At 37.2% G+C, this 27,237-nt stretch overlaps 1 protein-coding gene across 1 annotated transcript in view; it reads left to right on the top strand.

The window, feature by feature from the left end:
- Window positions 1-1,365: 1,365 nt before the first annotated feature.
- Window positions 1,366-27,237, top strand: part of TMC1 (transmembrane channel like 1) — a gene marked incomplete at both ends in the record, with an annotated part of 59,547 nt that continues 33,675 nt past the window's right edge. The window contains 5 exons of the mRNA XM_082075019.1: window positions 1,366-1,405; window positions 9,658-9,723; window positions 9,860-10,232; window positions 15,038-15,178; window positions 25,248-25,338. Coding sequence (XP_081931145.1) covers window positions 1,366-1,405; window positions 9,658-9,723; window positions 9,860-10,232; window positions 15,038-15,178; window positions 25,248-25,338 — 711 coding nt within the window. The remainder of the gene's footprint in view (window positions 1,406-9,657; window positions 9,724-9,859; window positions 10,233-15,037; window positions 15,179-25,247; window positions 25,339-27,237) is intronic.

Here is a 27,237-nt window from a genome sequence, read left to right as displayed (position 1 = left end):
GCATCAGAAGTCTTTCCCAAGGACATAAAAACACAGGAGTCAGGATGTAATATGACGACTAATAAGAGAATGCAGTGAAAGAAACAATAATTGTTCAGAAACACATTTTTAGACAAAGGTGTAGGTCCTCTTATAATTGTATGTGTAGACTTAATCTCTCTGGGAATATTTAAAACATAGAAAATAGGACTAAATACCTGGATGCATTTTGTCTGTAAACTGAATTTCAAGGACAAACAACAGCCACAAATATTTTCACAATTTCCAAAAAACTTCAGTGCTAAAATTTGAAATTGAATAGGTAAGCTAGGCAACATCACTGGATAAACTTCCAGATGAACTTCCTTCAGGCATCTGAACAACAGCTCCAAAGAAAAACAAATGGCTTTCACTGTGATGTGGTAGGAGGATCCAGAAACCACTCAAGAGGATCTGAGAATGTGGGGTGTTTTGCAGATGCTTACTGTTTTTTTTTTTTTGAGCTGTGTCACATTGAAAGAACTCCAGAGGAGGAATACTGGGGAAGCTCTGAAGAAATCACCTAGTTAAATACAGATCGATAATTGTATCTTGTATTGTTTTATTTGTAACTTGTCATTTTATTTATAACAAGCTGTTTCAAATCTTTTATGTGACAGCCTGACCTGTCTTGTTAATTAAATTTTTGCCTTGTTGTACCATTAAGCTTGTCTTGTGTTGTAGATACAAGGTGAATCAGGGTAAAACTGGTAAACTTAAGATGTAATATCAGCATAAAGACAGAAGCAAGGAGTCTTAACAGAACTCCAAGGTCATGAAAATATAAACCAGCAGGTACATCAGCATCTGTCTCTTTTTGCCTTCAGAGGTTTTAAATCTGTGTCAGTCTGTTAAAGCTACACAATTTAAATATGTCTAAAATAAAGGTGTCTTTTGTGAGAAAAAAGAAATCCATGTAATGTCCTCTGCATGCTGAAGCGTAGACTTGCATGCAGCATCAAAGTGTGACTGTGTGGACAATGTGCAACATCCTCGCTCAATAAGGCGCTTAATCCTTTAGATGTTAGTGTTAGTCGTAAGTCAGTATAGTGCAGGAGTGTGTTTATTTTTTTTTTTTCAGTAATGATAATAAAGAAGGTTAACAACTTCTTCTATTCTTTTGACCCTAGCATGCCAAACCTAAGTAGTAAACTAAACATTCATAAAAGATTAATTACTTAGGAAATTAGTATCTTCTTATATTTCAGGCTGTGAAACTTCACCAGCACCATCCGTTCAGTGACAGACAGCAGACAGGACGATGCTGATGTGCACTTCTTGAACTCAGCCTTCAGACTATCTCTAATATAGGAAGCAGGTGGAGAAGCCCTGTGAAATACAGCCACGATGCCTCAACATGAAAAGCCAACTACCGTTGAAGGAAATGGTAATTGTAACTGGAATTATGCATCTTAAGCACGTATCAGTTTTCTGCGTGTAGCTCAACAGTGTGCAAGTTTTGTTTTCTTCTTGTTCTTTCTAATACAAACTGTCCTTTGTCACAATTCATTGTCTTTTGATTGGAAATGTATTGTACTTGGCTTTTGAAAGCAGCTTTGCTCTGTCAGTTGGTTAGTTGCAGCATGGCAGTGTGGCTTTCCATTGGTTCATAAATCAAGAGTGCAACCACAGCCCTGTTACTTGTCTATTTATATACAGTTTATAGGAAAGATTAATAAAACAAGGATATTGTGTGGCTTCTGTAAACTGAAGAAAAGCAATGCCTTCTTTTCTTATTACTTTCAGTATTTGATATGAAATATCAAACGTTTTCCATAGTAAGTTTAACAATACTTGTATGCTCATAATGCACTCTTCTTGATGTAAGAAATGTTTTTGTAGGATAATAATGCCTAACAGCTTATTGATATGGGAAGTACTTTCAGTTCTCATGGGCTTATCTTTCCAAAATATGTATCCCTTTCTATGGAACAGGCATGACATTTCTGATCTTCAGCGTGGAAGAGAACTACCAGGAACCTTATTTTAGACCAGCTTCTGAATGAATTCATTAGGTCTCACTGAGTAGCAGGGCTGGTACTACTAAACAGTGTTTTCCATATTTTTAATCCACGTTTATAATGTGCAGTAGTAATAAAATGGGATCTGCTTCCGTAGAAAACATCAGAAGGGACTACATAACATTTCAGCAGGCTAGAACATATAGCTGATTTTAAGAGTTCATCCTATTTTGTTTCCTTTTGTTGTCTGAGCACCTTCATTGCTTTTTCCTCCATTTTTTTCTACAAGCCCCATTACTGACCAATTTAATTTTCAAGCAGTACATGGTAATGGAGCTCATTGTAACATGAGCGAAGAATAGATTTTAATGTAGCATAGGAAAAATACTAGTTTCAGCAGACTTTTTATCTGAACAAAAAATAAAATGAGCCTGTCCATAGAATATACACATTTTAAAAATTATTTATAATTAACAAAGTCTTTTAATATCAATGATTTAAGTTTACCTTAAATATCTGCCTTCTACTTGCAGATATCTGGCTGAATTGACTTACCTTTCGATTCAGTAACTTATTATTCATTCAAAGTACGGAGGTTTGCATTCCCACAGTGAACAAAACCCACACATCTGTTAATTGGAGAAGGTTGAGATCTTTAGGTTGTAGAATCATGATCACTCTTTGTCCTTTACATAATTTATAATAAAATTTAATTATCTTAATGACAGTTATTAATATATTTGGAGATGAGATCGTGTGAGTAAATTCAAGACTCAGTCTTGATTTAAGAAGACTTAAAAAGCTGGAGTTCCACTATAAGTAACATGAGCTACTTTCAGAATGTGGTTCTGAGTCCACATTTGACTTAAAATGTGCTGAGAGCTGGAGCTAGTCAGCACAGCTCAGGCATTAATCTAGTTGCAATTTCTTTACAGGACATTTTTCTTCATCATTGCTGACTGTCTTGACAAGTATTCTTGCAAAGAATGGACCACACCAGCAATGGCAAAAATGAGGTCTAGGGCCATACATTTTTACCTTCTGATACCTTTAGCTCTAGTGAAGCCCTGATTTGGCCATTTTTCTTGTTTTGTAATAAGTCTTCTGCAATATCTATGATAGTAGGAGGTGTATGGTTCATTACCCTATGTTCATGAATGTGAATTCATTGTTCTGTGCTTCTCATACAGGAAAAGAAGACTTAGGGAACAAATCTTCAGAGTGGGTATTTAAAAAGGATCAGATGGGAAGTACCTGTTCTCTAAAAATAGCAAAGGGAATCTGTGGTGAGCTGGTCAGCCTCAGGTATCAATCTTAAAAGAGTTGTCTTCTTATGAGATAGTGAAAAATAAAATTGACTTCAGAGCCACTAGGACTGCTAAATTTGTAACTTGAATATAAACCATTTTTTCCATGTTAACATGTTCTTCCTGTGTTAACAGTACTATGAATGAATTATAGTAAGCTAAGTAAATAACATTTCAGAACCTGGAAAGGTCAGATTGCTATGATTTACTGCAGTCTCACACTTCCATAATACTATTGGACACCTAATATTCTGATCCTAATTCTTGCACTAAAGACTTCAATGTAAATGGAAAATTGTCTGCCATCAACCCAACCATGTGATGAAGAAGCAATACAAATATGTATTCTCCTTGTTTTATTGCAGTAATCAGTGTGTCCTGCAAGCTTGTCAGATCTCTAGTCTTGGGTAAGACAAAGAGTTACATGGTTAGGTCTTTGTCTGGTGTAGGTAGGGTAATGCAGGTGTATCCACAGAGATAATGTATGACACAGTGGCCTGCGAACATATATCCATGCTTTCCTGAAAAGAGTGAAATACTGAGGGGTTTCTCACTGAATTATCTTCCTCCTCTGCCTTTTGTAGGTTTTATAATAGTAAAATTAGATTTGACCTAAATTTTTTTTGCACTGAAATTGTGCAATAAACCTATTTATCCCTGAAAGGGAACTTTGCGTAAGAGACATCCTGACTCAGAAACTGAGTGACAATGCTAAAACCTTGTGGTGTGTAAATACAGATCTGAAGAAAACTGGAAAGAGGAGAACACAATCAAATTATGTGCCTGATGACAACCACAGTGCCAACTTGATCTATACAGGCTTAGTCTTGTCATTTTGGTAAAACATTTGTAATTTTTCCTTACCAGTAGAAAACAAATGAGCAATTTATGGATGTGAATTGAATGAATTCCATTTGTTCCCTGTGATCATCATATGTAATTTTTAAATGTTCACTGAGATACCATTAGTTGACCAAATTCTTCTTAGTGGCAATCTGAAGAGAGGGAAAGCTTATTGCCCCTCAGGCAACTTGTAAACTCATTATGTGTAGAAGTCTGCAGGCCACAGCAAAGACATTAAGACTAATAAGTCTCCTGAGACACTAGTGGCTTTATAAATCATAGTGTAAATATTCTGCTTACTTTAGCATCTACTACCTGGCCAATTCAGGTGAAGAAAAATAAGCAGTATACTCATGGTAGCATAACTGAACAGCAGTTATTGTTTTACTTCATAAATTTATAGCTATTGCTGGACAGGAGTTTTTTTGGATTGTGATTTTTATTTTAGGCCATTGGAAGAAAAGATTGCAACACTAACTGGGAAAAATATAGAACAGTCAAGCCTTGTCTCCAATACAAAGTGTGCAATTTCTTCTATAAATTCAATTTTTAGTTGTAATTTCTGTGTTTCAAGTCCCCTTCTGTGCCCAAGGTAGGCCAAGCTGTTTTTCCCAATGATTGGAAGCACTCTAAGAGGATAAGGTCTACAGTGTTAGGGTCTCAAAGCTGGGATGTTGAAGTCTCCACAAGTTCACTCTCACCATAGAGTTTCTGTGAGATCTTGGTATATATTTTCTGGTGTGTTCCACAGAGATCAGCTGTTACTTCTAGTGATATTTATCCTCACGGAAGTGTTGTGAGACATTCTCATATTTACATGATCAGAAAGAACAGTACAGAAATATATGTAAAAACATATGGAACTGAACATTGTACAGCTCTTCCTATTCTTTATGACTAATATTTCACATGCATTTCTTGTCTAATATGATCTCACATTGCTGACATTTCTACATGCTGGGAACCCAGTTTATTAGCTTTCTCAGCTGATGTCTTCCTGACACTGAAAAAAATCCAGCATAGTTCAGGCTGGAGGGAGATATAATAGTTGCTTGCGAGGCTCTACCTGCATATGATCCATTACAGTGGCTCGGTAATTAATAAATAGAGTAGAAATTTGTTTTATAACATATACCAAAAGTGTAACAGTATTTTTTTGAATTGCAGGTTACTTTGTGTACCATAGAACTTTTTAATGATACCAGCATGTAGAACTGCTTAGAAGTAGTCAGTTTTACATAGCAATAATGTGAGCAGTGATATCACAAAAGTGGGACATATTTTACGGAGTAATTCCAAGAGTCATTATCCCACTCACAGTGAAAAATCAAGGAAACTTATCAGTATAAAACAATTTTTTAAAAATCCCCAAAACATGAAATCTAGGCAGTACCATCTGGCAAGTGGTGTACAAATAACTTTGGAAGATAAGGTAAAGATACAACAGCTCCCACAATCTACTAAACAGACATGTCATATAGCAGAGTCCTATGGTTTTATACATATTTTTCTGTCCTTAATTTCCTTGCCAGACAACATGTCAACATTTTGAGCTCTCTCCTGAGATGTCTGATGTTCTGTCTTCGCTGCAGTCTTTGACTTGCAGGTTAATCTGAGCCTATATTCAGGACCTTCTCCTTTAATCTTTTTGCTTATTTGTGTCTATAGTCTAAAGCATAAATAAGACTTAAAGTAAAATGATAGCTTACTCATATTACACTTTCCCTGCCCTTAGTTTAGAAAGATGAGAAAGTTTCCCTTAAACTACTGTGGGGGGAAAAAGAAAAAAATCAGAAAGTGATTTGGTTTCCTACAGCATAAGGAATTACGGACTGTAGCTCCAAATATACCTAGTAATGGATGTGTCATTAAGGCAGGATAATGCATCCTGGAAGATGTAACAGCTAACAATGGTTTGCTCTGGGTTACGTAAATTCAAGTTAGCTGACTCAAAGCCTAATAAGCAGATATTAGTCCTATGAATATTAATACTGTGAAGTAATGAGGTCCTATCAACCCTTTTCTGGAACAATGAGTAATCATAGACAGTGCTTTAGTGAAACTTAGTTGGCTTTGGTGGAAGATTGATTGGACTTTTGATAAGTGGGATCAGATGATCTGTTTTAAAAAGCAGAAGACAAGTATATAGACCTAAAAGTACCCCATATAGTGATGGTTTTGTTCCTGCATCAAAGACCATACATTTCTATTTTAAAAAAACAGAGCATAAAAAATACTCTTCAGTTTTTCTACAGGATGATAACATAGTGCCTGGAGAATGCACTCTATTGTTTCTCTATGTTGTGGTTTATAGAAGAACATTTAAATTTAGTACTAAACTGCATTTAGATTTACTGTCACTATGAAATGTAATTTGTTTATTATTGAAATGCTTCTCCCATAATTCAGTAAGACAGGCTTTGCCACAAACAGCTGAAGTGCTGAGTTATGAGCTGCCAAGCCTCTTGCTTTCCTCTTTGATAAGTATTACAGAATTAATGGCCTGAAATAGCTTTTTAATAATAATAATAATAATGTTAAGTACAGAAATGATTACTTATGACTCTTATTACTCAAATACCAAATCAACAAGCAACATTGGTCTTTTAATGACAGATGCAGAAGCCCCAAATACAAAAAGACAATTATTAATACAGCTTGTCCGAATTACAAGTCTCCAGGGCTAGCTGTAATGTGGATGTGGTGTGGTGTGGCTATGTATCTTGTAAGAACACATGCATACGCACTATTCAGGACAGACCTCCGGGGTGCTAAAGCTCCTTCATCCCTCCCCTCAGTGATTCTTTTCCTCATAGGCATTACAAACTGCTGTCACAGCTGACACAACTGAATAAATTTTACTTCTACCCTGAGCTTCCTTTTTTATGCCAGTGACACAGCTCATAACATAAAGTGTGAGGTAGCTGCGGGTTAGAGTGTTGTCCCTAGTTTCCAGCTTCTCTTGAAAATAAATATTAATACAATGTTTTCTGCATAGTAGCCCAAGACCTCAGAGAGATCTTTTATTTTGTGGATACATCAGAATTAGAAGGACAAACCTCTAACATTCTTCATAACAACAGGTTTCATCTCTCTGTGACCATGGGGCTGTGGAGTCAGAAATGTTCTGAAGTTCAGTTTGAAACCATAATTTTAAATTTTTGCAGAAATAACTTTTAAGGCTGCACTTGTGCTTGTTGGGAATGTGTGTAGTAACCACTAATCTTCTAACTACATGCTTCCATGTAATCACTGGTCATTTTTTTTCTAGGCTTTTGTTTGATTTTATGGTTTTGCTTAATTTATTTAAAAACTTTATTAGTTGAACACTCTTTTACCTGAAATGTTGGATTCTGACTAACATGTTTGTTACATTTATACTATCAGAATTAATTAAAACCAACAGCTACCTCCTGCCCTGCCTAAGCTTTTGTGTTGCTTAGTCCACTGTCACTTCTACTACTGTATCTACCCGATGTCAACTCGAGCATGATACACTTTCATTTGTAATGCATGTTCCAGTGTATGTGATAAACCTCTAGATGTTTGCTTGTATGCACTCATCAGAATTTGCAGTGAGGTCAATCTTGTACTATCAAAGTACTTCCCTGGGAATTTCTGCTTGGCTGGAGGAGATCAGCAAAAGCATTAGTTGCAATGCAAGACCCTGCCCTATTGTTGCATGAAAAGTATCTCTTTAGAAGCATCTGGCTTCATCTTTGCAAGATTTCAATAGCAACATAATGATCTTTCTCAAATGCAGATCCTGTTACTGTCAGCAGCAGAAGGCATATGTCCAAACAGAACAAAGGAGTGCTTATTTTCACATTCCACTGGTGATATTGAATTATAACATTTTTGCATAGTCTTAAAAAATTATTGTGCAGATGCTGTGGAAATGCTAGAAAAAGTAATTACAATGAAATGGAGGGACTCTCTACATATATTTTTGTTTTAAAATGCCTGTCAAATTCTGGATTATAGCCCTCTGCCTGTTACTACACTAAGTGAAATGACCTCAGATTCCCTCTTGTTTGCAGCATTACATATTTTACTACTTTTCTTTGATACTAGATAAAGCAAAGACGTTGTGTCTGATAGTTGCTACAGTGGTCTCTAGATAAATCAATTTGTGTATAAATTTTTGATGAATCACTAATGGCTTTTTAAAATTGATATGAAGAACTAGGGTACTAGTGAATGGATAGAGTAAAACAATATAAAGAAAAATTCAAAAGTATTACAGATGAATGAAAAAGGAAGAAAAATGTAGTTTTTTCTTGCCTGAAAAATTCAACTATGACATGATCGTGATGTCACCTGTCCTGTCTGTACGGAGGAGGAATTAGGCAACATACGTCTGGAACTTACATGATACGTAGGAGCAGAATGACAGCTGCCTATTTCTATTCATGGTAGAATTTTTTAGTCTTCTCATTAATCTCCTGCTACTATGTATTTCTATGTATTTCACTGCTGTGTCTTATGTACTGTCCTACATATACAAGATCAGAGGTACCCTAAGAGACCCTGATAGCTCCTGACTTCTCAGGTATTAGTTGGGTTGCTTCTGACAAAAACATTACTAGTGAATGCCACTAGCAGTTTCAGGAGTAACCCATTCAATAGTATATTTGTACCAATATTTGCAGAGAGCATATTCATTAAGTATTATGATGGATATAATGTGCATGAGAGGGGTATTTTATTTATTCTCTTTATATGCATGATGCCAGTTTCAAAGTGTATCAGGCAAATAAATTGGATGCTTTCCTGGTTACTGATGGGTAGCAGAGACAGCATCTCCCGTTGAACTTAATGAGACTGAAAAGCTTAAGCAACAGATCTCCCTCAAACCAAAGATGTTTCTGAGCAGAAATACTACCTGCTTGTGTAAATAAGCTCTCTCTCTTAGAATCTCCAATGTTTTTATCATCTTCTGACTGGTAGATGAGGACTGTGGTACAGCATACAAGCAAGCTGGGTCAACTTTTGTCACTTTGCTTAGAGATTTGATTGCAGAAATGTAAAGTAAGTCTCCTCTTTCTTCTGGGACTGCTCTCTGCAGCCATGCTGCAGCTGTGAAGCTTCATGCCCCCCAGTCATTCAAATCAGAAAATGATTCTTTTAATCTTCTTTAATCTCAGCTAGTGCCTATCTTTCATATGTTTAAAAAGAAATTTGCCTGAGAAGCATTTTAATCTTTCTTGTTATTTTCCCCAAATTGTGGGATATTGCTATTATGTTTGTTTTTTGAGGGTCCTCCTGTTTTACATATTTCTTCCATCAAAGGGAGTTCTTCACAGCATCAGTTTAGGGCTTACTTATTTGAGTGCTGAAGGAATGTGTAACTATTTTTTCTGTCTTCATCTTATTTCTCAAAAACTTTTGGCACGTTCCAAAAAGCTGTGTTTGTGAAATGGTGTTAGGGAGCACAATGCAGTAATTGCCAAGAATTTCTTAAAACCCGATGTTCCAAATGACTGATCCACACTTCACTTGCACTGGCCTTTATTTTCATTCCACAGATGGCAGTGATGTTGACAATGAAGAAGGCAGTGCAGCTGAGAATGAAGAAAATGTCAAAGGTACAGGTCAGTAGTGTGGATTACTTTGGGTCCACACTCAGATGTTTTCTGATTATCTGTGTCAATGAAGGAGGAGGAAAGTCCTTCCTTTAACATACTGCCTTCGCTAATGTGTTCTATTTTTGTTTTTTCTCTATCACAGATAAAGTGGGGAAGAGAGCAACACCGAGAACCAGAAGGGGACATGCTAGAGGGAGAACCAGGCATGGTGATGAGGAGGATGAGGATGATGAAGATGGAACAAGGAGAACTGGGTATCGCAGGCACAGGAACCGTAGAGGACGGGGAAGAGCAGCTGGAAATGAGGGCAGTGATTCTGATATAGACCCTGCAAAAGCCAGGAAGAACCAAGCAAATCAGAAATCCAAGGACGATGATGAAGAAGAAGAAGATGAAAAAGGAGGTAAAAGTGGGAAAGGCAAAGGTGAGAAGAAACAAGACAAAAAGCCTGATAAGAAAGGAAAAAAAGAGAAGGCCAACAAGAAGAAAAAAGACAAAAAGAAATCAGGATCTGGGTAATTCAGTAATTTTTTTTTTTTTCAATATAAAGCAATGTTCATCTTACATAAAATTTGCTTTCATTTATATTTTTGAAATATTAAGGGCCATTATGACTCCCTTACTCATTACAGCCCAATTAGGGCTCGATAGATTGTTTTTTCCTTTAGTGTAAAAATGCTGGCTTAGTGAAATGGAAACTTTCCACAAAGCCATATCTACTTCAGTGTAAAGAACTTAGGGGTTTGCCACAGGTCCACGGTAGGACCTTGAGAAATGATTAGCCAGGCCCTTCTGGGACTGCTGATATTCTGAGGATTAGGACCAATTTGGTCAGATAGAACAGGAACTCAGGCCAGGCTCACCCTAATTGTAGTTAAATATCCTAAATGATTCTCCATAACAGAGAACAACTCTCTGGAGAGATGGAGTGGAAGAGTAAAAGTAACAGGGGAGGGGAGCAAATGACAGAGTGAGGTGATAACATGTGAGATCTCTCCTGCTTTTTCTTTCCCCAAAACTAAAATCCCCCAAATACTAAGCTGATAATCCTCCAAAAACCCAAAGTCAGAACCAAAGTCTTGACACTCTTCGCAAGAATGAATTCTTGTTTCCCAGCCAGGTTTGAGACAGCTTTTTATAAAAGATCAGTGCCAAAATTTAAAGAACCCAGAAGCAAAGACTCAGATGGGGTTTTCCAGCCTCTCTCCCACTCAGTCTCTCTGAAATATTACTGTTCAGTTTTCCAAAGCATTTGATTCAACCTGGAGTCTTTGGAAGACCCAACTGACACAGAGCACTTTTGAAAATTATTTTTGATTTTGCTGGCATCCTGTCATTTCATTGTCCCTGTCCTTTCTCATGCTATTGAAAGGAAACAAACCCTGGGAATGGTGTATAATGGAGCATATGAAGCTAGGCATGCTTATCTCAATGGAGGGGTAGAGGGATCCCTTTTCCCCCATCCAGTACTTGCTACAGCTGTTTGTGTTCCCAAAGGCATCACTGGAGAGCACTACAAGAGTCAAAGGAAAGAAAAAAATACAGTGAGACACGTTGTTGTATTAATTTGTTCATGATCCCCTTTCAATATACTTCTACTTCATTTGCCTTCCCTACGAGAATGCCTAAAATCTTTGTGCTGGCTCTTCACTGTATTGCAAATTACAACCCTCTGTGCAACGCCCTCTACTGACATAGCAACAGTCCTGAATGTGTCAATCCATGTTCCTCTGCTCATTATTGTCTTCTGTTGTAAACATTTATTGAGTGTTAATCAAAGGAAGACCATTGAAAATATAAAATTGAATGTAAAATACATATGTTTGGACTAAATAATTAGAAATGGCTACCTGGATCCAGACTTGGTTCCTGCAGTAGTAAACACAACATCTGAGGGAAAACTGAGGATGCTGTGGAAAACACCTAAGAGCATCATATTTTTAGATTTTTAGGGGACAATCTAGACATCGTAGCAGAGTAATAAATGTAAGCATAGTTTCAAAGATTTTTAAAAGATAAACAAAAATCAGGTAAGAACAAAGGAAAATAAGCTGGTGATTAGTTCAGCTGTGATTCAGATAAAGGATTTACAAATGTTCAGGACAGAAAAGTAACAGTATAGAAATGCAGCCTGTCCAGCAAATACATGAAGACCTGCCACAACAAATGCTGTGTACTGTTTAAAAGTGCATCTTGTTGGTGCAGTTTTTAAATTGCAAAGATATTTTAGCCTGAAAAAGCATGATGAAAGTAAAATAAGGAGTTGAGAAAGAAAAAAAAAAAACTCTCATAAACAAAAATAAAAGTAAAATTAAATGTGATATTATTCTGCAGAAAGGTAATATTGTGCTTGCCCTAAAAACACTGCTCTTTTTGGTTAGGTCACAGTATGAGTCAGTCAAATCTGGTGCTGTTACCTTCTTCTTTCTTCCTACTTTTCATCTAAATCAGGAAGACCTTTTTATGCCCTAATTATTTTACATAAAGCACATAAAGGAATCCTAGATGGGCTCATGTTGATCCTTCTGCTTTCTTTAAACTGATTATTTTTATATCTATTAATCTGTGGTAGCAAATTTCACAGGGAAATTCCATGGGAAAAGGAGTTATTTCTGGGTGAATTTTGAATCTTCTGCTATTGATGCTATTGGTGATCGATGTGGCTGATTGTGGGAGGAGAGTCTGCTCTGCACTGTTCATAATCATTGTCCCAAAAATATTAATGATAAATTGCTCCTTGTAGTCTTACTGTGAGGATCTCTGATATTCCTAGATTGTTCTTTACTGGCTTGTCTGATTGCAACTGATTTGACTTAGATAGAAACTGTATGCAGTCACTTGAGCTACAAATTCTCAGTCTTACATTCTGCCTAGCCTGTGCATTTTCTGTTTTCACTGTATAGGTCTATGTATGAGCAAATCAAATGATTTTGAATGGGATTACTCAAGAGTATAAAGCTTATGTAAAAGTGAAATTATTTAGTAATGCTTTATGTTCTGTGTTAGCCTGAAGCTCACACTGAATCCTTCTGGCCTTCAATTGTAAGAATCACAACCTTTCATGAAAGGCTGAAAATTTTGGTTGCATAAGACAGAATTTTGACTTCCTGGATTGAATCTCATAATGTCCAACCACTCCAGCTGAAGGAAAATCTGCTGTAGCTATATAAAGTTTGACTACATAGTGTAAACGCTCTTGAAAATACAGATTTCTTAAAGATGCTTAGAAATCTGGAATTTTTATTATTTGTCTAGTTCCAGAGGAAGGTGAAAAATGAAAGATGAGATGTATTTGTAAAGACAAATAAAGCAGTAGTGGGCAATGGGCACAACATCCAATAGTATCCCTACATTATCTGTGTTCTTCTCAGCTTCCTTTCCTCAGTGAGCTCACTGCATTAGCACCTACTGATCATATTCCCCACTGCTCTCGCTGTAGTCTTGTAAGGATGCATATTTCAATTTTGCGTAACCCCGTAAACTTCTGTCAAAGGATATCCTCAATATTCGGCACATTGCTGTCTGCTTTATAAAATGCAAAACACCTGTTTGTAACAACTAAGAATTTAAAGTTCTCTCAGAATGAGACTCCTTTAATCCTTCTATTCTTCTTAAAGACACAACTCTTTTTTTTTGCATTGCAATGTCTCCAAATAAAATGTCCAAATATAATTATTGACATTCAACCATTTGACCTCAGTTTTCATGCAGTCCTTCCCTTGCGTCTTACAATACTGGAGTAACAGTATTTATGTCTGCTGTTTAGCAGCAATCTTTCATTCTGTAGATTTAAATTTTCTGTGGCACTGTTTTTTATTACATGAAGTCTGCAATTTTATGGCTAATGTGTTCAACTTTCTAACATGACCATCTTCTGAATCTTTTTGAGTCTTTAATAGCAGGGCATCTGATAACTATGAAAGTCTCTTTTCTTGATGAATTTAACTGCTGTATGTCTGAAATTTCTGAACAGATGAAAGTTAAAGAGAATGAGAAATTTGTATTTTGCTGTATTGCAAAAATAATTTTACTTTTATTGTATTTGTTTGTTTTGAAACTTTTCATAAAATTCTTACTGATAAATTCTTTTATCCTTTATGTCATACAAATAAACTCTTTGACCTTTATGTTACACAAATCTTTAACTACAGTTATGTCATCTGTTTTAGTAGAAGAAAAAGTTTATAGATTTTTTTTTATGCAGAGGATAGAAACTATACAGCTAGGTGACTTTAATAATGAATTGTTCAGCTTTGATGTCAAATTTTGAATATCAAACTCTCAGAAAGTAGAATTATAAGCCAAATATTGTTTGATAAAGTCTGAATGAACTGTGCCCCCCAAAAAAACCATAGAAAACCATTTTAAAATACCTGTGGTACATTTTTAAGCACTCAAAACAGGAAAAAAAAAAAGCAAAGGAAAACACAACAAGAAACACATAGCAATGCATCAAACTGCTTTTACTAAGAGTTCACTTAGTGGTAGTTGTCACTGTCAGGTGTTTAGGGCAGGAAGTCAGAGTCTAATGTTTTTCTGCTTTTTCCTGTTTGCTGACATAAGAAGAGGAAACACTTGTCGCTAATGATTTTCTTTATGCCATTGTCTGAGAAACAAGGTTGCTCATAGAAAAGGATATCTATGCAGGTTTTAGGAAAGCGGATGTTGCCTTAATCAGCTATGTTTTCCAAGAATACTGCAAACCCGTACATGGATACGAAGGTCAAGTTGCAAACACAGCACATATGGAGATGCCATTACTATTACATGTGCTTAGTCTGAGTGCTAGAACACATCGCAGCCTTGCTGCCACATAGCTTTGAATCATTCCTGTCTCTGAAATGTTACTGCCTTGATCAGTGGACGGGCTGTCGTCTGGTGTTGAAGCTTGTCTTTGCGGTGGCTGTGATATCTCTTTCTCTTCTCTCTTCTGCGTCACACTGAAGTGGGGAGAACAAGTACATTTTTTATGGCTGCAGTTACAGTGGCCTCATTTACCTGTTGTGATTTTGGGTTTGATACTTAGGAGGCTGGTTAGCACGTGTCAGCTACTTCCCCAAGAGTGCTGCCCACTCTCCATGGGATTCTCTGGGTGTAGGGCTGGTTCAGCTGTGGCTCTGCACTTCGTGTGCAAGTTTTAACTTTCATAGTAAAATTAATAACAAGTCTAAGTGAACTGTGTCCTCCCTTCTGTGCAACAGTGGAGGCATTTATCTAGGTCTCAAAGTTAACAAGAATTAATACCAATCATGTGCTTCAGTGAAAACTTCTGTTCTTTCTGAGTTTTGGTGACAGTTCTTGTTTCTGCTTTTGTTTGAAGATCTGATTCTGATTCTGAGGAGGAGATGATTACAGAGGAGGAACTGGCCAAGCTGAAAGAAGAGGTAGAAGAAAAAAAGAAGCTAATTGCCACACTACGAAACAAGCCATGGAAGATGAAAAAGAAGTTGTCAGTCCTGAAGTATGGTTTGATTTCCACAATGAATATTTGCTTTCCACTTAGCATTGTTTTCCTGAACCTTCACTTTATTTCTGCACCTACTGACACAAATAATTTTAAACCATTTCGAGTCTCTATTTTGCAAGATATGCTTTCACAGAAAGTGGAGGTAAGTGGCATTGCAGATCAGTGTTTTCTTGTCTCTGTAGACAAGAAATCGAACATGAAAAACTCAGTTATTTTTCTTTTTTTGTTTTCATCACATCCTCCTGAAAATACCTTTCATTTCCTTGTGTTAAGTTAATGTTGGTAAATTCATCCTCTGTTAAGTTTAATATCTCATCCAAGAAAAAATAATGGAATGTCAGGAATATCTCGAGATTACCGGGGTGGGAAGAGAGGATTTATTTTTTTATTCTAACTTTTTGGAAAGAAAAACTTTTTTTTTAACTTATGAAAAAGCAAACTTATTGGAAACTGAGCTCACATTTTTATGCATTTTTAGGTATGCTACATGTAAAACTGTATTTTGCCCTAGCAAACCTATCACTACATTTTCATTAAAGCTAAAAATTTTAATTTACAGTTAAATTTCCATGAGGCATATGAAACTGGGTAAACACAGAGAACTTTGTTCTTTAGTCAACACAGGTATGCTTCTCTGTTTAGAGTAACTCATTCACTGCAGTACTGCCCAAACACCAACAAAATGTATGATCATGTTTTGTGAGACACATCTAACAGAGAAAAGGTTGTTTCTCCTCCAGATAGTTTTTGTTAGGGATAGAAAACACAGACATAATGGTAAGAGAGAACATACGAAATATGGCGTGGAAGGTCTACAAATTTTTCATTCTAGAAGGTAAGGTCATTTTGGAAAGGATATTGTTACAAAGAGAGAATGGAAGGTATGTTGTGAAAGAAGCTGACATGGAAAGGAGTACAAGAGAATGGAGTACTTAGGAGACGTAGAGTGAAAGCATAGTGGAGGTAAGAGAAATTTCAGAAAAAAAACCCCAGATGAGCAGATTAGATAGTCAGATAGCAATTACATTATTTTGCGTAGTCTATAACTGAAGAATCTCCATGTACAAAAAGTTAAAATTTGTTGCAGTCTTACTATAATATGAACATATTTTCTATTTTTATAGACATTCTTCTATCCCAGCATTCCTAGTAATTCCTAGTTCCTAGGAAACTTCCTAGCCTGGTATGGCAGTTGGACTATTACACATTAGTTCTCTGACATGTGGTTGGCTATTAAATTGCAACACACAGTCCAAGGGCAATCTAAAGAGACTTTCAGGCCTTGGGACCATTGATGAGGGAATATTGAGCACAGGCAATTTTTTCCTCTGTCCTTCCAGTTGTAGTCAGGGTGAAGTGGTCCTTGTACATGCAGCATGGGCAGCAATTCTACCTGAAGGTCCATTAGTTTATCAACTTTTAATGTCTTATGTTTATGAAATCTAGGCTGGGAGACTAGACATGCATTTGGTTTTATTTGCTGCTAGTAGAAATTTTATTTTAATTAGAAATATGCATTAATGTGTGATTCAGGCAGTTCGCACCAGTGTTTTTGTTTTTATATGCTTTGCTACATTCCTCTCTGAAATAGGCTTGGAAACATATTGTCAGCCTATTTGCCCTAGGAAAATGTGTATTTCAAGAGCAAATGATAGTTCTTAGCTTAGCATATTTATTTTGGACTACTTTTATTAAATGAAGAGTCATGTTTATTGCTATGTTTCTTTGTCAAATAAGATTCCCAAAATAGTAACCTTTTATTCCAGGCAGTCCCATTCAAATTATCACACTTCTGTACAGAGTTGTGCATATCTCAGCAGACGAAACACATAAATCTAGCAAAAAAACAGAATAAAAAATAAAAGCTAAATGATAATATTTGGTCACATTTTTCAATGTGTATGCTGAGAATTAGACATTTAAATTAGTGTTTAGCATCTTAGATGAAAATGACAGAATTTGGAAGCACTCAGTACCTTTAAAAAAATCAAAACAAATGATTTACATACCAAAATACAGCCACAGGCAAAGTTTTCTAGAAACCTCTTTTCGTAATTGACTCTTTGGAGCCCCTGTTCAACTGACTTACAATAAAAGGCCTGGTGTTATTATGATGCTTAAAAGAAGAAGTGATATCTTATCAATGGGCTCGCTATTGTGATTGTGGTTATAACAATACAGAAGTACCTATATCAGCATATTTTAATTTTTTTGCATATTTTAATGAGTTCTTTCAGATTTATTCCAGAATCATCAGTCTGATTCATTTGTATTGTTCTTGTATGTGTGGAAAATAGACACATACAGGCTTTAACTGCCTTTAACTTGTTAATTAATAACAAGTGATTTTGAATACTCTTATATTAGCCTCTCTTGCTGTCGAAACTTTTGGCCAACAAAATTATTAGCAAGTATTTGCACATGTTGTCTGCTTCTTCCCCTGCACAGGTTTCAGAGTATTATGAGATATGTAGGGGGAAAAAAACCCCAAAATTAATCTTAGAGGTAGAAGAAGAAATTTCCCTTGTCTTTGCCTTCTAGTTTCCACAACAGGGAGATACTTACAGCAGAGAGATACTTCACTGGAGATTTCTTCTCAACATTATGAGAAATGTTCTTTACTGTGAGCCAAAACCCACTTCCATGTTTGTTTCGTATTAGCACCTATATTTTTCCAAGAATGGAAAAAAAAATATCCCCAGGAATGCTCAAGGATTTGTTACATGCTCATGACAAAATAAGACCAAAAAATATACTTTTGCATTTTACTTTGAAAAGTGAATATTTGGGTTGATTAGGACTCTCAATTCTAAATATTATTTTTTTAAAGAAAGTGTTAATGTGTCAGAACAAACTATATTTGGAGAGAGATTCATATTACACTAAATCTTGTGTTTTAAAAAAGTGATAAGAAACTTTAAATTGTTGAAAGATGATGTTTAATCATTTTCAAGTCCAAACAACCCCCATGCTTTGATGATTCAAAACTAGCTTTTTTCCAAGGGAGTGTTTCTTCATAGCTAAAGAAGTGTAGTGTGGGAAAGACGATTTCTAGTTAGCTCTAGTGAAAACTTTGTAAAATAGTTAATATTTTATGTTTTGCTCTGAAAATGCATAAATGAAAAACTTTAGAACACAGATGCAGAACTAGTTGCTCTGTAGAAAATGCCTTCTATCAAAACCTGGCTGAGATACTCCTTGCTGAAATGGCGTTTTTAATACAGCTGCACTGCTAAATTAGATCAGCTCTAATTTCTAATTTACATCCCTGTGTCTAGAAAATGCATTTCAAACAGCCCCTCGTTATTCTCTGAAGAACTGTGCCTGAGGATATTGTTCTGCTGCAGAGTGTTCCTCTGCGGTTTGAAGCTGGGTTATACTGGCACTGTCAGACTTCAAATGCACCTTGAGACATGGTTAGATCTTCACAGGTCTGGAGATGTGAAAAGACTGAGGAAGAAGTTGCAGAGAGGAATTAAAAGATGTTGTTCAGGAAATAGCATCACCTCTCCCAGGCCCTAAGGAATAGACATGTTAGACTGCAGGCTAGAGATTTAGTGATCCTTGCTGTTGAGAACATCTGTGTGGCTGGATGTGACTTTGTTGCCTTTCCAAGACAAATATCCTCCTTTGGAAGAGTTTTCTTGTTCTTTACATCTTCCTTCGACTGGTTTACATGATTTGTGAGTGCTGTTATTGTGCCTTTTCTGTGGGAGATGGTAATCTGTGCCCATTTCTTCCTGACACTGCCCATTCAGGCCAGCACAAAATTAACTGAAGAGACATCAGATGATAATGACCATCAATCGTTATTTACAAGACTGAGGGGTTAAACTATTGAGAAGATTTTTGGATCAGAAAAAAAGTACAAAAAATAAAAGTAATGGGCCGTAGTTTCAACTGTTGCAAATTGGAAAACCTTTATGGAAAGTTATCCCAGTGATTTCGGGACTGCATCACTCTCTGTGCATTCTTCTGGTTGGGTTTTGCATAGATAAGAAGGAAAGGGGAAGGTTTAAAAGCATGCTACTGTGTTTGGCTCTGGTACACCAATCCCCTTGTTAGTGCATGTAACACTTTAGATAGCCAGAATCTTGTGCTATTAAATAGCAAAGAGTATTAAGAGCTTTCTAGTTCATATTCACCAGCAAAGCCTGTTATGGTACTGTATAGTTAGAGAATTGAGCACAAGAACCCAGAAATGTACCAACAGTGGTCTCACTTTAAAGCTGTACCACGAACTGGTTAGAAAACTATCAAAACAAGTGAAATGACAATATTAAAAAAAAAAAAAAGGCAGGCAGTTGTCAAACTTAAGCTTTTTAAAGAACTTCCAATTAAATACAAACCATAAAGAGAGCCATGAGAACTTCTTGTTTTTTTTCTAAGAAAAACAGAGCAGAGCAGTCTCCTCTTCATCTGCCAGGAACAGAAAATGATATGACCATTGTTCGGGTTCTTTTCAGCACCATTTATTTTATTACAGGACTTTGATTACCTATAAAGACAGATTAATTGGAAACAGAATAATTTGTAAGTGTACAAAACCCAAAGATATATAAGGTGCATGTGTGGGCTAGTGGAAATTTCTCATCTTTGTATATGCTCATTGTACTTCAATGAATCAGTATTTCAGCTCTTTTTCTGTAGAAATACTGGCAGTCTTGGAGGCCAGTGTGAGTGTGCTGGAGGCCATCTGGGTATTAAATAACACTATAATTTGCCCATTATTACTGCTGAACTGCTTTTCAAGTGAGCAGTGCCTGACAAAAGTTGTTTTGCAGTCAGTTTTTATCCACTCTCTTTAAGACTTGGAGAAGTCCAAGGTAATAAATATTAATATGTCATTTCTTTTTAATGAGTTTGTAGATCTTGGAGACTGAAACCTTCCTGAACTGTTACTGAAAAATGTGACCAATCCACTTGAATCCTATTCATTAGCAACAACCTCTGAGGGCTGTAATTCATCCTCTCTCTGCAACACTGAAGTGCCTGAAGTACCGTACCCCTAGCACTTTGGAAGCTGTAACTCCACACCTAGTATTAATAATTAACTCAGGCTTCTGTGAGACGATGCCCAGCCCCATACAACATTTATTAGTGTCTTGTGTCTGTAATTTGATTAATAAGGTTTCTCTGAGGCTTCTTTAAATTCACAGTTAGCTAACGGTGCACACTTTGGCCTAACTTGTGATATGGATAATTTACCTATAACACATGATACCAGTGATTACAAAGCTCAGTTTTGTTACTCTGTGTTGTTTTTGACACGTCCTTGTGTCAGTGAAGTTGTATTACTTCCAAGTAGGCAAGCAGATATAGGTATGTGGTTTTGGTTGTTACTGTGGTTTCTAAAAGAGTTCTGTGGGTTTAGGACTACTTTTTACTGTTTGATCATTCTTTCTGTCCTAACACCTTAATTTTAGCACAAGACAAAGGGAGGAAAAGACAAAGGGTGGCAAAAGTCTGCAGGGATGTGCGAATGGAGGTGTTCTGGTGAAATAGTTTAGACATCAAGGTGAAAACCTGAATTAAGTAATATATTGGATTATATTTACAAAAAAAAGAGTATGTGTCGTAGACATGGAAAAGACAATGCAAGCCTGTTCCCCATCTGAATGGTGCCAAATTATTGCTGAACTTTTAAAGCCAGAAAGCTTAAGCAGAAGTCAGGGAAAGGTCTCCTTAATCTACAATTTGCAGAGGTCAGGAGTAACCCCGTGGGACTAACTTGCTGCAGAACTCTTGAGGGAAGAAATATTGGAAGAAAAGCTGAGCAGGAGGGAAAAAAAATTCTGTTTGATGGGTCCAGCATAGTCTGGTAGTTATAGTTGCTGTATTTCTTCCTTTTACATAACCGCATTCATGTTTCTGCCTTATTATCCATGGGCCCTCTTTCAAGCTCTGCTTCTGCATTGATTTTGCTTTTCAAATATTTAATTAAAACACTGGTGGGAATTTTTCATAGTGTCAAGTTGTTATTGAGATTTACATTTAACTACACTTAAATAAGATTTTTAAGTCATGCAAATATTTGTGGATGCAGCTAACAGATAGGCTGCTGAGGCACTTAACTTGTACTTTTGCATGTGATTGGATTCTCTTGTAAGTCTTAGACTTTCTAAATGAGTGATATGAAAATGCTACTTAGAATGCTATTGGTATCATCCACCAAACATAAAAAGGTAAGACATGCTTGTAGAACATCAAAGGTAACTTGATTTCAATTATTCCATGAGTGAGAGAAGACTTGCATTTTTTTCTTTCAGAAAACAATGTCTAAAAAAAGAAAGGTTCAACTGCATAATAATCATAGAATCATAGATACATTTAGGTTGGAAGAGACCCTTAAGATCATCAAGTCCAACCGCCAACCTAACACTGCCAAGTCCACCAATAAACCATGTCCCCTAAGCACCACATCTACATGTCTTTTAAGCACCTCCAGTGATGTTTCGGTTTGTCCAGGAGGAAAAGCTTAAATGCTGCTAACACTCTGACTTGAAAGGTTGCTTGATGGAGAGTCCAGGATGCAGAGAGGGATAAGAAATACTGATTTTTGTAGAAAACCCTGTAAAAAGACATTTCAAAAAAGTGAATGGAAGTCTTGGATTAAGAGTTTAAAAAGAAATATTTTTTTATGGCTTCTAGTTACTTCTTATTTTGGCTTTGCTGAATTTTCTAGCAGAAAATGTTTGTGGAGAACTTTTTTGTTCAAACACAGATACAAAATAGGTTAATATCCATTAGGGAGTATTTTTCGTCTGTTAAAGGTTGTTTTAATATTAATATTAATATTAATATTAATATTAATATTAATATTAATCCCCTTAAATTACTAACTTACTGATTCACTGGAAAAAAAAACCCACCTACAATTTGAAATCTTCATATGATGCAGCACAACTGCATATAACTAACTAGTGACTGAAAGCACATGTTTTCTAGAGCTCTGTATGTTTCGATTTCAGTAATTTTTCATGAACAAGCTCCAATGTTTCAATTACCTAGTGACAGAAGTGGTGGTAGAAGGGTTCCCTCTTAATTTCAGAATATAGTATGCTGACTTGGGAGATTGGTCCATGTCTAATTTATTGATTCTGACTGCTTTCACAGTACTTTTCTGGCACAGAGTTTACAAGGAAGCTGCCATATGCTGTTAGGACTGTCTTGTATCTCGTAACAATGCAGCAGGATTTGAAATCCCAGGGACATGGATTTAAAATAGACTGTCAGACACTGGTTTCCTGAATCACAGAATCACAGAATGTTAGGGATTGGAGGGGACCTCAAAAGATCATCTAGTCCAATCCCCCTGCCAGAGCAGGAACACCTAGGTGATTTTACACAGGAGTGTGACCAGGCGGGTTTTGAATGTCTCCAGAGTAGAGACCCAATAACCCCCCTGGGCAGCCTGCTCCAGTGTTCTGTCACCCTCACTGAGAAGAAGTTTCTTTTCAAATTTAAGCGGAACCTCTTGTGTTCCAGCTTGAATCCATTACCCCTTGTCCTACATTGGTTGTCACTGAGAAGAGCCTGGCTCCATCCTCATGACACTCACGTTTTATATATATTTATAAACATTAATGAAGTCACCCCTCAGTCTCTTCTTCTCCAAGCTAAAGAGACCCAGGTCCCTCAGCCTTTCCTCATAAGGGTAGCTCCACTACCTTAATCATCTTCGTGGCTCTGTGCTGGTCTCTCTCCAGCAGTTCCCTGTCCTTCTTGAACTGAGGGGCCCGGAATTGGACACAATATTCCAGGTACGGTCTCACCAGGGCAGAGTAGAGGGGGAGGAGAACCTCTCTCGACCTACAAACCACCCCACTTCTATTACATCCCAGGATACCATTGGCCTTCTTGGCCACAAGGGCACAGTGCTGACTCATGGTCATCCTGCTGTCCACCAGGACCCCCAGGTCTCTTTCGCCTATGCTGCTCTCTAATAGGTCATTCCCCAACTTCTACTGGAACCTGGGCTTGTTCCTCCCCAGATGCAATAATCTACACTTGCCCTTGTTATATTTCATTAAATTTTTCCCTGCCCTACTCTCCAGCCTGTCCAGGTCTCACTGGATGGCAGCACAGCCTTCTGGTGTGTCAGCCACTCCCAGTTTGGTGTCATCAGCAAACTTGCTGATAGTACACTCTAGTCCCTCATCCAAGTCATTGATGAATATATTGAATACGTTAGCTACAGTACAGAAAGATTAGACTCCAAAATCTAGAATATAAATGTAATTTGGAAGTGCAGAATTGAGAATAAGGAATCTAGAGCCCTAAAAGGATACTGAATCTATCCCTGCGGAACACTTAAAAATGGTGAACAGGTGGGATGTATGGCTGAGGTTGTGGCTGGATATTTTCTATTTTTATCTGAATCTGTGCATGCTATGTGTCACAGAGGAAATTAAAAACCAAACCAAACCAAACCAGAAAAGAGTGGTTGGATTTGGCTTCATGTAATCATGTGTACCTTTTTGTTTCTGCCAACCTGTGATTTTGAAGGAGGAAACGGGATCTCAGGTGGTAGGAATAGGCATGCTTAACTCCTAGGGAGTTCAGATGCACTGGTACTGATACTGATGCCTCACCAGTAGGGTTTATGTGTGAGCACCTGGAAAATGAGAATACTCACAGGGCTTTCGAAGAGGGAAAGCTCTCAAAGAGTGAAAGCTAAATTCAGTAGCTTGATTTTGCACTGTCTTGGGAAGCACAGAAAGAAAAGGCTGTTTGAAGACTTGGTATTGCAAGCTGGAGAGGTGAATGCAGAGGTGTCTAGTGGGGAAAGGTATGAATAGGACTTCAAATGATAGTATGAAGATCAACCTAAGCATTTCCAGTTACTAAAAATATGCTTTTTTTTTGAAGATGTTGAGATTTTTAACCATGAGTTAAGAGAAATTTTGATGTGGCTAATAGCCTTCTTCACACATAATTATGGTTTTCCTTTATCACAGCAACACCACTGTTCTGCCAATGTTACTGTCAGATTTTGCAGTTTAACAAAATCTTTTTGCTTGCTTACATAGAATATTTGAGCAGAAGATAGAAGCATGATAGTTTATTTCACTCCGTGAAATCTAGTGCTATTAACATTTTCCCAATAGTCTACCATTTCCCAAGTGGTTAGTGTAATACCTAATATAATATACAATTCTTTGCAGTCATTAAGTGCAATGATGAAATAGTTATACAGTCTTGTGCATACCTTGATAGCTAAGAATTCTTAGTCTATTTTCCAGGTTTTAGATTAGGATGTTTAGCCTTTAAGGCACATTTTCTCAATAGAACCACACAGGAAAGCCATACTTACAAATGAAAATGAGAAAATAGAAAATATTAGTAGAAAATATTAGTATACTCCTTGTCTTATCTGTTTATTTTAATCCATTGGACATTATGGCTTTTAAAAACAATCTAAAAATCTTCCTTTGATATTTGTATCACCAGGATATTTAACTTCCATATCTTTATAAGCAAAACTTCAGTCTTTTGGGAACCACTGAAACTACACTTCTAAGAAATTATTCTGAGAATGGTACAGTCAGAGATTATATATGCAGAGGTTCTAAAGAGCTGAATTAAATCTAATCTTGAGAAGGCCAGACACAAGGGAACCAAGGTTCTAGTGTACACGTATCTCCAAAACAAAAAATAAGAGTAGATTTCCCTTAGGTAGCTAGACAACAATTTATATTAGGTGGAACCAGGAGGAATAACAGTTTGTAAGTAGCACAAATGGGCAGCAGCTGAACTACAAGTCACTGTCACAAAAAATATTTGATAACATTATGTGGATGTAGGCAGATCTCGGAGCTCCAAATGCATTTGGATTAGAGCAGATGACTCAAGTTACTTGTTCTGTTTGCACTACATATGATTAGTCTTCTCTGAAATACAAAATCTCAGAGCTTTTGTTTCTAAGCATTATCAAGGGAACAAGATTTTACAAAAGTCTATGAGAAGTTAGAACAGATGAAAAATTACATTGCTATAGTAGAGTACATATTATGCTTACCATAACACCATCTACATCTCTCTTTTTGCCCTCATTTTCCAGGGAAGCACAGCTTTTTGTTGAAAAGTTTGAAGGTGCCCTTGGAAAAGGAAAAGGAAAAAAGTTCTATGCATACAAAGTGATGATGACCAAGGTAAATTTATTATTTTACTAACTTCATGTAATGTGAATGGGGAGCCTTTTGCAGATTATTGCCACAGGTACCCATCTTCCAAAAGAGAGTTCCTTGTCTTTATTTGCATTTTAACACTTTTATTTCCACTACTCTCATGTGAAAAGATTTCTAATGCAAGCTCAGTTTCATTGAGACTTGTCATAAAGACAAGAATAAACTCTTTTGCAAGAGTTCAATATTTTGTGAAAGTAAATTTCTCTTCATGTAGATTGGGTTTTTCTGTGGAGTGAATCCAAAGCTCAGTTATCCTCTTGAGAAAGGCCTCTGTAAAGGATAAAAAGTGTCCTTTTGCCCAACAGCAAAAATACTGGGGCATCTCCACAGAGCCAGGGCTTTAGGGCTGCGTATATCCTATGAAGCAGTATGGCACTGTAGGATTGTGACAAAAAACCACAAAGGGTGGTTGCTGGACGCAGTGTCCACACAATATGCATCTGACAGGTATTTCTTTGGGCTAAGTCCTGTGTGGTTCTGAGGATTAAATAGCCAGGAGCAGTGGATGTGGATTAGTTTACTACTCAAGTACACTCCTCAAGCACACCTTTTGACTTAGTTTTATGCTCTGACACTGCTTAACAGTGTAGGATAGAATCAAAGAATCATAGACTCATTTAGTTTGGAAGAAACCTTCAAGATCATCAAGTCCAAACATAACCTAACTCTAGCAGTAAACCACGTCCCTAAGCAACACATGTATACATCTTTTAAACACCTCCAGGGATGGTGAGCCAGCCTGTTCCAGTGCCTGATAACCTTTTCTATGGAGAAATTTTTCCTAATATCCAATTTGAACCCTCCCTGGCAAAACTGGAGGCCATTTCTTCTCATCCTACTGCTTGCTACTCAGGAGAGACCAGCACCCTCCAAACTACAACCTCCTTTCAGAGAGCTGCAGGGAGCAACAAGGTGTCCCTTCAGCCTTCTTTTCTCCAGGCTAAACAGCCCCAGTTCCCTCAGCTGCTCCTCATCAGACTTGTGCCCCAGGTCCCTCACCAGCTTTTTTGCCCTTCTCTGAACTCTCTCCAGCACCTCAATGTCTTTCTTGTAGTGAGGGCCCCAAAACTGAACATAAGATTTGAGATGCGGCGTCATCAGTGCTGAGTACAGGGGAATGATCACTTCTTCAGTCCTGCTGGCCACGCTATTCCTGATACAAGTCAGGGTGCTGTTGGCTTTCTTGGCCACCTGGGCACACTGCTGGGCACACACATGTTCATCTGGTTATTGTCGACGCGGAAGCCACAGACTAGTCACACGATCAATATGATCAGATGATAGCCAACTTTATTAGCAAAATCATTTGACTTATATATGCTATTTGTTTCCTCATCATGCACTAGCAAGTATCTGATTGGTTACATGTACTGTTCACGGGCTGTCCACGAGCCAGAAAGCTGCATATAATTGGATAATAGCTACTGTTCACGCGCCACAGACTAATAGATGATTGCATTGTACATTTCTGCACAAGCTCTAACATTAAGTAGAATGTATCTTTATTATAGCTAACTTGCTGACTCTTTTATTCACTAGTCAGTCTTTCTTTTGTTTTACTCGAGGTTCTACAAAGTCACATGAATCACGTAGGCTGCTTGACTCTTGCTCTCTTGCTGTCTTGCTCTCTTGCTGAACACGTAGGCCCCAGAGGCCTGCTCAGTTCAGTCCATTAACTTCAAGAAAATCCCTCAAATCTTCCACAGGCTATCAGTCAACACTCCCAGATCGTTTTCTGCTAAGCAGCTTTCCAGTCACTCTTCCCCGAGCCTGTAGCGCTGCCTGGAGTTGTTAGGTTGCAAGTGCAGGACCCGGCACTTGGCCTTGTTGAACCTCATACAGCTGGCCTCAGTCAGTAGATCC

Source organism: Streptopelia decaocto, assembly GCF_964273445.1.
Source record: "Streptopelia decaocto genome assembly, chromosome: Z".
NCBI classification, from domain to species: domain Eukaryota; kingdom Metazoa; phylum Chordata; class Aves; order Columbiformes; family Columbidae; genus Streptopelia; species Streptopelia decaocto.
This window is presented reverse-complemented; position numbering and strand designations above follow the sequence as displayed.